The 14,647-nt window shown below is 35.3% G+C and overlaps 1 protein-coding gene across 1 annotated transcript; it reads right to left on the reverse strand.

The window, feature by feature from the left end:
- Positions 1–98: 98 nt before the first annotated feature.
- On the reverse strand, positions 99–14,039 carry LOC132103260 (unconventional myosin-Ie-like). The gene is made up of 27 exons (XM_059508214.1): positions 13,741–14,039; positions 12,705–12,842; positions 11,914–12,003; positions 11,473–11,567; positions 11,286–11,373; positions 9,942–10,031; positions 9,267–9,398; positions 8,915–9,049; positions 8,674–8,806; positions 8,348–8,544; positions 7,744–7,824; positions 7,570–7,656; positions 7,375–7,461; positions 7,101–7,268; positions 6,693–6,778; positions 6,277–6,358; positions 5,818–6,023; positions 5,535–5,679; positions 4,681–4,795; positions 4,312–4,481; positions 3,993–4,138; positions 3,706–3,852; positions 3,448–3,605; positions 2,478–2,552; positions 2,194–2,386; positions 741–916; positions 99–647 (listed from the first exon to the last, which is right to left on the reverse strand). Exons 1-27 carry the CDS (start codon positions 13,741–13,743, stop codon positions 571–573), a joined length of 3,300 nt encoding a protein of 1,099 aa, XP_059364197.1. The 5' UTR covers positions 13,744–14,039; the 3' UTR covers positions 99–570.
- Positions 14,040–14,647: the final 608 nt, after the last annotated feature.

The raw sequence follows: 14,647 nt of genomic DNA on the forward strand, positions 1-14,647 counted from the left end.
GTCTCATCCCATTTTTGCGTTTTCGTTCTAAATTTAAAGGAAAATTGTGCTTGTCAGATGAATTAACAGTCCTTTAAAACATTATTTTATAATTGAAAAATTTACCAAAAATGGTTCCATTTTGTTTTATTTTTTTGTCTGAGTATCTGAAAACAGCTTCTCTGATTTTATACAATTGTACAATATCAGCAAAAAAGTAGAAAACTCTCTTTAAAATACAACTTTAGTAAAATACAGTACATTAAAATACTGACGTCTCCATTCTATTCTCCAAAAACACATTTTTAAACAACTAGTGTTTTACACTGGGTAACATGGTGAGCATTATAGTTTTTCTTTTACATTTACGTCTAACATTACTTTCTATTAAAAACATCCTAAAATTTCATCTGATTTATGTAGGTGGTTTAATGTAGGATCCTACTGAATATTAGCACACTTTTGTCATGGTGGCATGTTGTGTAGTAAATATCAATGCACTTGGGGATATGATATGACATAATGCTGATGCTTTGTTCTTCTTGACTGAATTTCTGTTATGAATCACATTTTGTCAAATAGCATGCCGGTTTAGATCTTCTCAACATAGTTGCCAGGAAACATGCCTTCCTTTCCTCGAAGACGACCTTGCCACCAACCTGAGGGATCTGGGTAGACAGCACAACCCTGGTTAGTGCAGTATTCGCTAACCCAATATAATCTGTTTAAAGTTCACTTTTAATATTATAGAAATAGATTACCTTCACATATGATTTCTATGATTTCATCTGTTTGAAAGCTGAGCTCATCTGTGTCCTGAGCATCATAAGCGTAGATTGCTCTGCACTGTGGGATGCGGGGTCTGGGTTTGGGTTTGGGTTTGGGTCCCCCTGAACCTGGAAGAGGCTTGTACTCTTTCGAACGTCTGCGGTGCATTCTGAAAGAAAACACAGAATATTTCCTTTGAAAGACTGAAATAAACCGAAATCATTTTTTAAATTAAAATACAAACTAACCTTGCTGGTAAAAACTGAAACTCAATTTCTATCATTATCTATTCTATTTCTATAAATTAACTAAAATAATAGAAAAAATTAATTTTTTTTTGTTTTAGTATCTCTAATAAAACTAATAGAGTATTTATTCAAATTAAATTCAAATGACATCGAAAACAAAATACTATAACCTGAATGACAGAATTAATTTTGCCATTTCAAATATTGCCTTTCATGCAGTCTGTAATGTGGCTTCATGTGAATGTAAATGTAAAAGCTATTGTCTCCCAAAAGAAAGAATCAACTCTAAACGAGTCATCAGTAATTCAAATCCCACTTCCGTGATGGCTACAGATCACGGGGGAACACATTTGCATAATGCCCGCCTATGTTCTACGTTGGTCGTCCGTGAAGAATTTAACCCGCCCTCAAACACTGTAACTTTGTGTGGTTAACATCTAGTCGAGAAGACACTGTCGAGTAAATTCATTTTATCTTCACTTCCAAAAGATAAGGCTGCAAAGAATCAGTGGTAAAATTCATTTTTTCCACTGTACCAAAGTAGTAAAACCCAAATCTTTTTTTGTGTTCCCGTAATTTTACTGACGACTACTTCTCTAATTCACAAATTTCTTGCTCTTTAAAAATGGCTCTGTATCCAGTTTATTTGGAGCAGCTGGCTCCACTGAATCACAACCTGTATGTATGATAAATAACAGATGTTTGTATTTTCTATCTAGTGTCCAAAATACGGAACTATGGCAATGGGCTTTCATTTCCAACATGCACTGTATGCGGTAGACCAATCAAAACCGACTGAGTCATCTGAGCAATCAGAGCAGAGTAGGCTCATGGAAAGGTTTACAAAGCCTGAATCTTAGAAAAGCTTAAAAAAATAGTTTGAGAATCATTGGAAAATTACGTGATATTAAACGAATATTTTGATAAACGAAAGCATTTTTTGACCTTTCATGCAGGTAAACCTAATGTAGGAGGCTTCCAAAACTATATTAGGAACCTTAAAAATGGCAAAATAGGGCCATTTTTTCAAAATATTGTACAAAATAATTTGTGTTACAATTATTAGCATACTGATCTGTGATCTAGTTTCAGCCAAACAGGTTTTTAGATTGTAAAGTCTTCAGTTAGTATGGCTTGGAGGATATAATACATTTAATTGCATTTATCTGGGATTCTGTCATATAATCCATCATCTCACCCTGCCACGCCCTGATCAGGAACGTTCATGAAGCCCATATCAGTGTAGATCTGGTTCTCGTGTTGACTGCGGCGAGATCCCTGGAGTCTGGGAAGGGTAGGCTGATCCATACTGGACTGCTGACGGAGCAGAGATTTCCTAACGGCGGGCTGCCCTTGGGTTCCTCTTCCTCGACTAGCAGACTTAGGAGGTTCTGAAATCACAGGCCATAGGAACATTTTAAAACTATTTCTAAAACAGTTTAGTGGCAACTTTTGTGAAATATGTAAAATTGTGGTCTTTACCACGTGAAGACTGGCCTACATTGCGATTTTGGTTCCCCATGTACCTGCTTTTTCGGTTGTCACGGCGAGTGGGTCCTACACAAATTATAATTGTGACTTATCTAAATATATATATATATATAGATAGATAAAATACACACACACAACGCATACATTATCATTCAAATGTTTGACACTTAATTAATTATTTTAAATAATCAATGATGCATTACAATGATCAAAATAACAGCATTTTTAATAGACATTTTTTGTAACAATAAACTGCTCTTTTTACTTTCACTTTTGAACTTTCTATCCTGAGAAAAAAAAAAAGTATTATTTTCACAAAAACATTAAGCAGCACAACTGTTTTCAACACTGATAATAATACGAATGTTTGAATGTATAATATGATAAGTACATTTCTTCCAAATGAGCATATCAGAAAGCTTTCTGCTGAAAATTCAGCATTTCATCACAGGAATAAATTCCATTTCAGAATATGTTTGAAAAAAAAAAAAAGTTATTTTAAATGGTATTAATATTAGGGCTGTCAAGGAATGAATCGTGTCCAAAATAAAAGTTTGTTTACATAATATGTGTGTGTGTGTATATATTTATAAATACACACACATACGTGTATAATTTTTTTTATATGTATTTATTTTGGATGCGATTACTTATGATTAAGCGTTTCACAATATTTCTGTTTTTGATCAAATACATGCAGTCTTGGAGAGCATAAGATCTCACCAGCCCAAACTTTTGAACGGGGAAATATGTATGTCTCCATGATCTAAAAATTTTATTCAAAAGGGGTTTCAAGACCACTAAATAGCGACTATATAGCCCATAAAGGTATTACAAATGTTTTACAAATTCGACTGTAAACAGACACACAATCTATAAGAGTATTCTATACAAGTAAAACACCGTATTCTAAGCATTTAAAAAATATTTTTACTAAAACTCTCAATTTCAATGAACTCACTTGCGTTTTTAGGCAGACCGGGTCCAATACTGACAGTCAGGGCCTTGCTGCTGAGCTTCACAACTGCTTCATCACCCTGACCCATCTGAAACTGGATCTGTCGAGAGCCAGCAGATGAAAATGGACCCCATCCTCCTTTCTTCACCTTAAATTCAAGCCTGACAGAGAAAAATGTTGAAATGACAAGACCAACAAATCATACTTTTTCTAAATAATATAGCACATGGTAAATTTCTCGGTGAGGGAAACATTGCTCACAGGTTGTTAAACTTAAGAGGCAGCTTTTTCCGTGTTTTTTCCTCGTAACGCTTGTACAGAAGACTGAGGAACTCTGTTTTAAAGACAGACTGCAGCACACTGTCATACTGATCCTCGTGCACTATGAAGAGGTCATCCTGTAGTGTGCTGAGGAAAGAGAGGTACAATAACTGATCTGCCAACCATCTACATGCAATAATAATTCTTATTTAAATGTATGATTTATTAATTATTTTGAAGCTTTAATGTAGGAAGGACTTTCAAGGCATATTACAAGACCTAAGTACCTAAGAGAGACAGATTGGATCTTTTCCACTTCGATCTTTCTCTTCAAGACCTCCCGAATCTGGCCTTTCTCAGGACCCTGCTTCACCTTCTCACGTCCAATCAAATAGAGGAACTTAGGGGTGAGAATGAGGTCACGCTTGACAGTCTGTGGGTGTTAAACAGCATGTGAGTGTGTGGCCACATGAAATATGTCAGATGAACTTCATGTGCAGAATGAAACGTCTGCTGGTTCAGTAAACTAGCACAAAATACTACTAAACAGTTGCTCAGGAAGTGAGCTATAAGTTTCAGAATGTTAAATGGGCCTTTGAGTCCCACCTTAAATCTGCGGTCATATTTGACCACCACGTCAGCAAAATCAACCCTCTCCCTACGACCCACGAACTGCCGAATCTCTGGATGGTTGTCCATGCCAATGTAGTCTCCCATGAAATTGCGGTTCAGACTATTCTTTCGTCTCTCCTTCTTGTTCAGCAGAACGTCAGAGGCTGAAGTCATTACAGAATCAATGTGATTGAAAATCAAGTACATTGGATTGTATTCCCAAATCCACATTTATTAAATTGGTCAATTTTCATTGATTGATACATACGAAAAGAGGGGATCCAGACACAATTTTACACAGTATAAACCAAAAAAAGTGTTTTTAAATTCTTTTCAAAGAGAGCAATCTGAATGAAGTCTTACCTTCCTCTCGCATTTGGACATACTTGCGCACAGCAATGTGTTTGCGCCAGGCTTGCTGGATTACCCGAGCATATCCGTTGTATTTTCTTTCCCTCATCTCCTCCAGCAGGAACAACTAAAGATTGACATAATCATGCTTATTTTTCATAGTCATCACTGTTGCATATCAACAGAAAATTTCAGAATATCAACAAAATGCAATCACAAAATGACCGAAGCCACTTTGAGAAGTGTATCCACTCATTAAAGTTCACAAGACAACAGTCTGAACATATAAGGTGTGTAACAATTGATGCACTACACTTATTCTATCCACAATGTTCTCAATTGTCTGGTATACAAATTTTATATGGTTATTTAGTCATCCAACATTGAAGTCTTGGAGCCCGTCTCCCTCCAGCACATAACTGTAATTGAGTGCACAAAGTGTCCAAAATTTCACATTGATTTTTTCGGGTTAATTAAGTGCAACATCTGAAATGCACTTTTCACACTACTTAGATTAAAAATAAGATTAATATTTTATATAAACAACATTTGAAAAAACATAGCTATACAAGAAGCCATGTTAAACACAGCCGAATAATATTCAGTTAATATGACAGAATTACTGTTAATCTTTTGCACTGTGCCAAAGGAATGAATTGAAATAGCCAAACTAAAAAAAGCTATTCAATTTGTCCATGACTAAAATAAACTGTCCCATCTCTAAGAAAATGAGTTACAGCTGCAAAAAAGGGAGACAACATGGTCCCAAATAGGTCATTTGATAAAAAAAAAACATCACATTAAATCACAACTGTAATATATCTGTTCACAGCACTACCTTCAAGTAAAAAAAAAAGTACACATACAGATTCTGGGGCCTTGATGAAGATTTTGGTTTTGCCCAGCTGGTACTGGTCTGAGTCCATATTGACAGATTTTAAAAGGTGCAGGACACCCTGTTTCTCATCTCCACGCCACTGAGGCCATGTTTCTCTGGTCAAGATGGCATATCTGAGCAAATATAAAAGAATAGTTACTTATATTATGTCACATTTTATAAGTATTCTGCAATTTATCAAATCAACTTATCAGAAAGTCCATATATAGTGTTTGGTATCTTGACAGGCATTTGGGAAGTGGTGATTGTACCTTTGCAGGAATTTCTTGAAGACACGTCGGAAGGCGTAGCCGGCCCTACGAACACGGATGTTCTCCCGCAGTCCCAGATATTCTACTTGGTGTTTGACACGGCTTTCCTCCCAGTCGCGAGGCTTTTTGGTCTCGTTGGGCTTGATGCATCGAATATAGTGAGGGGTGCATTTCATTAATTTCTGGACCAGATTATTTGCCTGTTTCTGTAAGGGGAGAAGGGAGAAAAAGACAGAAAAATGAACAATAGCATAACACAAATCTAAAAGCATAACATTACATTCACGTATCATGCATAACTGTAACTAAACACAGCATCCACCACACTCGCCAGGCACTAAATGCAGGTTGGGCAGTAACTTTGTTAGGAACTGAAACATGATACATTGTTTAAATCAAATTGTAGGAATATTTCTAGTTAAGTGTGCATTTCTATGTTCTGTAAATCAGTTATTTTACCTTAATCTTTGAACCTGCAGTGGTGGGACGGCCCCTCTTCTCAGCCTCCAGGTTCTCTGGGAACAAATCTCTGATGAAGGCGCTGTGGATATGAACAGAAAAAGAGATCAATCAATTTTAACATCTCTGAAGCCCTAAAACCATTTATTCTTTACCAGCACATGGAAGACATAATCATAGAGCTGCCTGTAGTGAAGTAATACACCACAGAATATCTCACAAGAAAAAAAACTATTTACCACCCTCCATAAAAATGCTACACCATATTGATTTTATGATTTATTTATGCGATTTATTATTTCATTAAGGAATCACAGCTGAACTGCAGATGTTGTGCATCGGGGCATGAGTGCATTAAGGGGCTTTTAAAAACCTTTGGCTAAAACAGCAGTAAAAATAGCAAAATAACCACTTACAACTCGCTGCTCTGCATGAGCTCGATGATGTCATTGAACAGCACATCCCTGTTTCTCTCACAGAAGCCGCTCACATCATATGACACCTGGAAATAAGGGCTCTTATTACTCTCACTAAGAAGTTAATCAATATCAGAGAGACTCTGCTTGCTTGCTGGAAGCAGACTAAAACATTCAGGGCAACTAAATTCAGAGGATTAATTTAAGTATAATACTCATGTTACCAACGCTGGGCGTACTCAACTCTTAAAGAAGAATTAATACACCCTCATTTTTAGCTCTGTTTAAAATTATATTTAAGTCCATTTTGTAAAATATCCCCCCAAAAAGTCATTACAAAAAATTTTTTTTTTTTTTTTTTTTTTATCATTTATTGTTTATTTTATATATTTTTAAAGTGTCTCTTACCTTGCCTGCATAGTGGTGCACTATGAAACCTTTGTTCCAGCTGTTGAAGTGCTCATGAGTGCCAATTTGCGACTGGAGTTTTTGCAGCAGAGTCTGGTCTGCACCCTCTCCTTTTGCATGCATGGTGGCGCACACATCATCCAGGATGCTCATGATGCCAGGAGGATTCTGGGTTATTAAGGTGCCCATTAGATGCCATTAGATTAGTTGAAAGGGTGTTGTCATGCATTTGACAACCTTTTTGATGCAGAATATCTACAAAGTGTAAACTCACCACTTTGGACTCGATTAAATCACAAACAACTTTGTTGTTAAAGTACTCAATGGGGGTCCATTTGATTCCCTCCTGTACATACTCTTCCTGCAAATGAGATGGATGTCAGCAAACCCTTCCCTAGATTCCTCTGTGTGTATATGTTTATTAAATATTATTCTCATTGCTTTCTCATAAATGATTCATTATTTTCACCTGCTCTGCTTTTAGTGTGAGCTCAATAAAAATCTGCTGCAGTTTTTCATTCACAAAGTTAATGCAGAATTGCTCAAATCCATTTTTCTATAGAGATAAAGGCATGTGGTTACTTATAAAATAATATAATGAGCAAAAAGAAGAGATGCATGTAGAAAACATAAATTAACTCACCTGAAAGATTTCAAAACCATAGATGTCCAGAACTCCGATGTTTAACTCTTCGTGGTCTTTCTGCATTGCCTTGTTTATGGCCTTCAAATACAAGCACAAACTAATTCAAATGACTTTTCTTTTGTTTTTTGAGACATAAACTAATATATAAAAGTTTGGGGTCAGTAAGAAGATTTTACACTCACCAAGGCTGCATTTATTTAATCAAAATACAGTAAATATTGTGAAATATCATTACAGTTATTTCTGTATTGTAAAATGTAATTTATTTCTGTGATGTAAAACTGATATTATTCTAATATGCTAACTGGTCAAAATGAAAATGGCCACTGATGAAAATTATTATTTGTGCATTACATTTCTTATTATTATCAATGTGGAAAACAGAAACCTTGATAGGTTTTTTTTTATGGTCAGGATTCTTTGAGTAATAGGAAGTTTAAAATAACAGGATTTATTTAGAATAGAATTCTTTTGTAACATTAGAAATGTCTTTATTGTCAATTTAACGCTTCCTTGTAAAATAGAACATACTGACCCAAAGCTTTTGAATGCTACGATACACCATAGGAACACACAAAAAAAAAAATTCTTATTGACTCACATCAACCAAGTAGTCAAAGAGTCTAGAATACAGGGCTTTGGACAGGGCGTCCCGGGTGAAGGAGGCCTGCTCCGTGTTCAAGGTGACAGAAATAGTCTCAGTTTTGCCACCCCACTTGCTGTCCATGATGCGACTGGTTAGTTTGCTCTTTAGACCGTCCTGATTGATCCCCAACAGGTATGATGGGAATGCCAGGACTGCAGCAGAGTGAGAAAGTGAATATGTAGCTAAGATAAATATCCATACACAAGCTCATCAAAAGAATGGCTTGTTTAGAATCGGATCTACACACTGGTAAATTAATAAAAATGTAAGCATAAACTCACAGTCTTCACTCTCCACCACAGCATAGTTGCCCTCCTCTCTAAAAGCGATGTTGCCGAGATGGAGGATTCCTGCCACAATCTGCAGCACAGTGTCCTGTGCTTCCAAAGACAGGCCGACCACAGACATGGCAGCCTAAAATGCAATATTTATCATTTTATTTTCATTATCAGAGTGTTTATACTGAATGGCATGAACACAACCATAAGGTTTCTATTAGGGGATTCAATGCTTCACACCCACCATTGTGTCTTTAAACTCCTTTTTGTCATTAACATCCTCCACGGTGTAGGTGTCAGACTGGTTTAAGTACAAGTAGTAATCAGGGGTTGTGACGCCTAAATTCTCTCTCTGCTCCTTGGTGGCTCCTTGCAAGAGCTGATACAGAAAAACAGTGGTATCAACAACATACAGGACTTTTATCTTAATTCAATAATCCTCCATACTGACCTGATTTAGTAAACGACTAATATGACACAATACAATCCACAATTGACCTTAACTGGATTAAATCACACTGTCGTAACATGACAAACAACAATTTGCCAGCTTACACAACACATCACACCCTGTTTCCATGAGTTTACAGCTTTACCTGGTAATATATATGGAAACTCCTTTCCCCATGGTTCTGAGACACTACTCTGGATTTCTCCAAAAGGAAGTTGGAGATCTTTCCACCATCAGGTTCTCCCCCTCGGCTGAACTGAATTTCAAAGTATTTTCCCTGAGGTATGAAATAAACATATTACGGTATGCAGTGAACTTAAAAGCTTGTGCACTGACATTATCACATATGCATGTGTTGGCATACTGCTGCAGAAAAGAAAACTAACAGTAAAGCCTAGTGAACTACAACTTCACAGCATACACACACACGCACACACACACACGCACACACACACACACAAACTGCACTCCTACAATCAAATCCTGCAGCCAACAAGCTATAACATGCTAAGAACCAGCATGCTCCAGATGACATTCTTAGAACTGGATAGCACACTGATTCTAGAGATTAAACAGCAGAGAGACTTACATGTCCCTTTAAATAATAATAATAATAAAAATATGATTTCATTAAAATGTCAATATTATTTTATCAGTTGCAAGATATATCTGTAAGTTAAAAATTTCATAAAAAAATTATATGTGTATAATCATTATTTCTGACTCTAAATAATGGGATACAATTATTAGACATAAAATAATAAAAAAAGGATTTCTAAAATACTTTTCTTTTAAGACAAATCATTGCAGCAAGACTTACAAAGCGACTGGAGTTGTTGTTGCGGACAGTTTTTGCATTCCCAAAAGCCTCCAGGAGGGGATTAGACTGGAGAATGATGTCTTTGACATGCTAAAAGAGGAAAGAGGAAACAACAATACATCACAGACAATTTAAGTATGTCCAGTAAGATATGTACGCTAAACTTACACTAAACACTTTATTTTGTTAAACTATATATTTAAAAAAAACTGTTTAAATCATTAAATGTCTTTAGTTACTGATGCTGATGGCAATGAATTGTTTAGTGTCACAGAGAAACAAAGAGATCATCGTCAGATATTTATCTAAGTGATTTCAAAGGCACCACATCTCACATACAAAGAGAACAGAATATGGGCAATGTTAACAAAAGAAACAACCACACCCATGAATTCACATGAATTTTGAGTTGAGCTCAATCGGGCTCTCATTAAGTTAACTGTCACTCGTCCCCTCGCCTACATTTACTTCACTATATTACAATTAAATCTAATCTAATCTTGACAAACTATATATCGTTGGAAAGGTCTAAGACTCCCAAATATATATTTTACCAATATTTTTTGTTAAAAATTATGTAGGAAAAGTAATCGAATAATTTATGACAAGAGTGCACCCTCAAAAATCTAAATTATAACTGGAGTTTTGACCTTTGTTTAAAAAAAAAAAGACTTCTTTGTTGCTTTTTCTCTATCACATTTTAGAAATCATCAGAAATTATATATCGACTGAAACCAATTTTAAAATCAGACATTGCATTACCATGTAAATGGTACATCAATATCATGTTACAAAATATTTTCATTCATGAATTATACAAATTTTTGTTTGGATCGTGCACTACAAAGTCAATGTTCAAAAATGTGACAGTTATGGGGTTAAGCAAATGGCCTTCAAACAAAAGTATTCCCAAACCTGTCTGTTAGCCAAACCTGTCTGACCTAAAATATTTACTTGAAGCACCCCCTAAAATTTTAAGTTAATATTTCAATATTTCAGCAACAAATTTGCATGTTCATGGTTTTCCGATGTTTGCTTAATAGTCACATAACATCCAAACAGATCAACAAATACAATTTTGCATCTTTTTTAAGTAATTAATTTGATTGTTTTTATTTTATACTACATTTTTATTTATTATTACATTTATTCACTATATATTTTTATTACGTTGTTATATTTTATTATATAATATTCTATTTATTTATTTTAACATATTTAATTATTAATTAATTAATATATTTAAATTAATTACTAGCTTTTTTATCAAACTCTCCTTCATTACCCCCAGGCATTTGCGAACCCCCGTTTAGGAAACCCTGATCTAGCAGATGATAACCTCACCTGAACTTTAGTTCCACCTCCTGAGACTTTGGAGATGTAGCTCATAATGTACTTGGCTGCCACTGTCTTTCCCGCTCCACTCTCTCCGCTATAATACAAACACATTCAGATCACATATAATGCAAAGCTTTGATGCGGTACAAATACTTTAAAGGTGTCTCAGTGTGCGGGCGCCTTGATCCCTGACCTGATAATGACACACTGGTTCTCTGAGTCAATCATCATGTTGCGGTACATATTGTCGGCCAGAGCGTAGATGTGGGGGGGGTTCTCGTACTGCGCCTGTGAATGACAGAATACACACACACCACAAGGTCTAATACAACTGTCCTGGAAAATTAAACGTCACATTTGCATGAAATTGCATCCTGATTTGCATATGCACTTTCTATGATTCGGCCATCCAGGGGAAGATGTTAACAAATACAGATTCGTAGGCAGTCTTTGGAAGCACATCAGCAAGACTGGACTTGCTCTGCTCCATCTGTCCATGACTTAAATGACTTATCCCGTTGGAATGATTATTCATCTAAACTTTAACTCCATTTATTAGTATCCATGTATTTAGGGCATTGCACAGTAAAGCATTATGTACTGGACACTAATAGAAAATGTATATTGTACTTACAGCTCCCTGATACAGTTCAATCTCACGGTCTGTGAAATACGGCAGCTGTTTAAAAGGGTTCACTGAGATCAGCACGGCACCAATGTATGTCTGAAGAGGTGTGGTTATGGCAAAATCAAATGCTGGTAGGTGGACAAAAATAATTTTTTTGCTCTTAAACATGTTAATGACATTTGGAGGGCAGGGAAATGGGCCACCATTCTCTAAATCAGATATTGGTACACATGTTTGGCTGTAATAGTAGATTCAAAATAAATGTTTTTCTTTTTGAATATATTTTAAAATGTTCTCTTTCTGGTGCAAGTCAAATCAGCCCATCCCAACTATATGTAATATGATATGATCTCTTATGCTCCGAATTCTGCATTTATTTTATCAAAAAAATAAAACAAAAACAGTAATATGGTGAAATATTTTTACAATGTAACTGCTTTCGTTTTAAATGTATATTTTTAAATATGTTTTATTCCTATGACGGCAGTCTTCAGTTTCTCACGATCCTTCAAAAATCATTCTATTATGATGATTAGTTTACAAATTATTATCGAAGTTGAAAATGGTGTGGCTTAATGGTTCTGTGGAAACAAAATATTCTTAAAAAGTAAAAGCAAAATATATTTGAAATATGTAACACTACGTCTTTACTGTTTCTTTTGTTTACTTTAATGCATCATTTCTGAAAAAAAGCATTCATTCCTTTAAAAAAAAGATTTACCGACCCCGAACATTTCAACCGTACTAGTGTACATTTAAGTATGCCAGACCAAATAACATTACAGACATAAGGATACGAAAATGAAGTCATCCATGTATCGTTTCTTGAGGTTATCCGTGATGGCATCTTCACTGATCTTGGAGAGGAGGACCATGTCATCCACACCACTGACCTTCACATTCTGAGTCTGCCAGTGATATTTCTCTTTGCTCCCCTGTATGAGAGAGAAAAATGATTTATTTAAACATATCTCTATGGTCACCTGTGCTGACACACTATTGGGTTAAATAAAGATATTTATGCTTTATACAGTTGGCAGCACTGTGTTAGACAAGAGGGCTAGTGTTCAGCAGAATTAATAAGTTAACAAGCTGATTAAAGGGTTAATAAGTGTAAGAATATACGCATTAACAAAACGAAAAGAGCCAGCAACTGCGCACAGAGGAGGGAATGACATTTATAAAATACTTTGTTATGAGCACTTTCATTAGATTTGTGAAACGTTAAAACCTCTGACACTTTGACAGGACTGGACTATGACAGGAACAAAACTACTCCTGTATACCTTAAAGTTGCACAGCTTTACAAGCATGTCAGTGCAGGTGTACAACAAAACAAAGAAATGTGAGCCATATTTCTCACCCTCAAGCCATAAACAATGCAAATGGTTAGTCGGGTGATTAAGAATCAAGCATGACCAATTAAATCTTTGATTAATATAATAAGAGTATTTGCTTTACATTTTCTTGTCAGATTTCTTCTTTATATAATGTCCCAAAACCGAGTTTGATGGGAGTGTTTGACAAGCAAAACACCATCCACCTAAATATCTACAATGTTTTTCTTTAGAAGTTATTGCTGTTTTTTCAGCACAATACTAATGATTTGGGATTTACTTTGCTAGACAGATAAACTATGTCTAAAATTCGAATAATTCTTCCGATACATTAATTCGTTTAGTCGACAGTGAAAACGCAACTTCTATGTTAGACGGGTCTATAGAACAATACTAGCTTTGTGAGCAGGATTTACAGTCAGCTGCAAATCTTAATTTTTTAACTCAACTTAAAATGTAATTTTAATAGGTTATTTCAGGTTTTAAAAGCACTTACCATGATGGATTAAAAGCACTTCCTGTATCACACCCTTGATAACTTTCAGTCCTGTGTGGACTCTTCGAGGAAATCTTGCAAGTTTCAGGTGAAACTCCAGGATTTATCTAGTCGCCCATTTGAAATTCCACCTATAAACTCCTAAACGATTTCTTAATTGTATCCAAAAACGTAAACGAGCCTGGATATAGAGTTGCATGTATCGAGAATACTCCTGAAACGTTTAAATAATGGTTGTACGGGTGTTGTCCATGCATCGGCAAGTGTAGGCAGGTAGTCAGTCTACTGGAGTTTTTCCTTCTTTCTGTTGCGGAAGGAAACGTAGATACTTGCACATAACGGCGCCACCCCACGATCCTGAACGGATTTACCTGTTCCACAGGTAATCACAGCATAATAAAAACGCAGGAAAATGAGCCTCTGGGCCTCGGCTGGAGAAAGTGTGGTGAAACCATTTTAGTGCCTCACAACAATTTTCAATTATTTATAAATGTAAAAAATAAAATAAATAATATTTAGAAAATTTCTAAACACTACTATGGTGCAAATTATTTTTCTTCAAATTCTTTCAAACCAGCTCGTACAATAAAAAATATATTTTGTACAATAGTAAAAGTGTAATAAATATAGCATTTTGAAAAATTATTATTTTACCAAAAACTATTATTTATCAATAATTACATTTTTGTAAGTGATCCACCCACACATACACTACACTAGAAATTAAACAGGGGTATGTAGGATTGTGATATTCACAAAAAATAAAATAAAAAGAAAGAAAAATATCAATTACAGGGTCTTAAAATATTTTTTGTAAAAATATACAGTTTGTGGAATGGGAACATTTAATTTATTATACAAAGCAACATTCACAAGGAAGGTTATTGACATGATCGTAAAAGCTGGT

This window comes from Carassius carassius, chromosome 24, assembly GCF_963082965.1.
Source record: "Carassius carassius chromosome 24, fCarCar2.1, whole genome shotgun sequence".
NCBI classification, from domain to species: Eukaryota; Metazoa; Chordata; class Actinopteri; order Cypriniformes; family Cyprinidae; genus Carassius; species Carassius carassius.

What these genes read in the sequence shown, in the direction of transcription:
- LOC132103260 (XM_059508214.1), bottom strand. An exon ending in TTCAAGAAATTCCTGCAAAG is followed by an intron (nt 5,680 to 5,817) that starts GTACAATCACCA and finishes ATATTTGCTCAG; the next exon opens with ATATGCCATCTTGACCAGAG. An exon ending in CATAGAAATCATATGTGAAG is followed by an intron (nt 648 to 740) that starts GTAATCTATTTC and finishes CTGTCTACCCAG; the next exon opens with ATCCCTCAGGTTGGTGGCAA.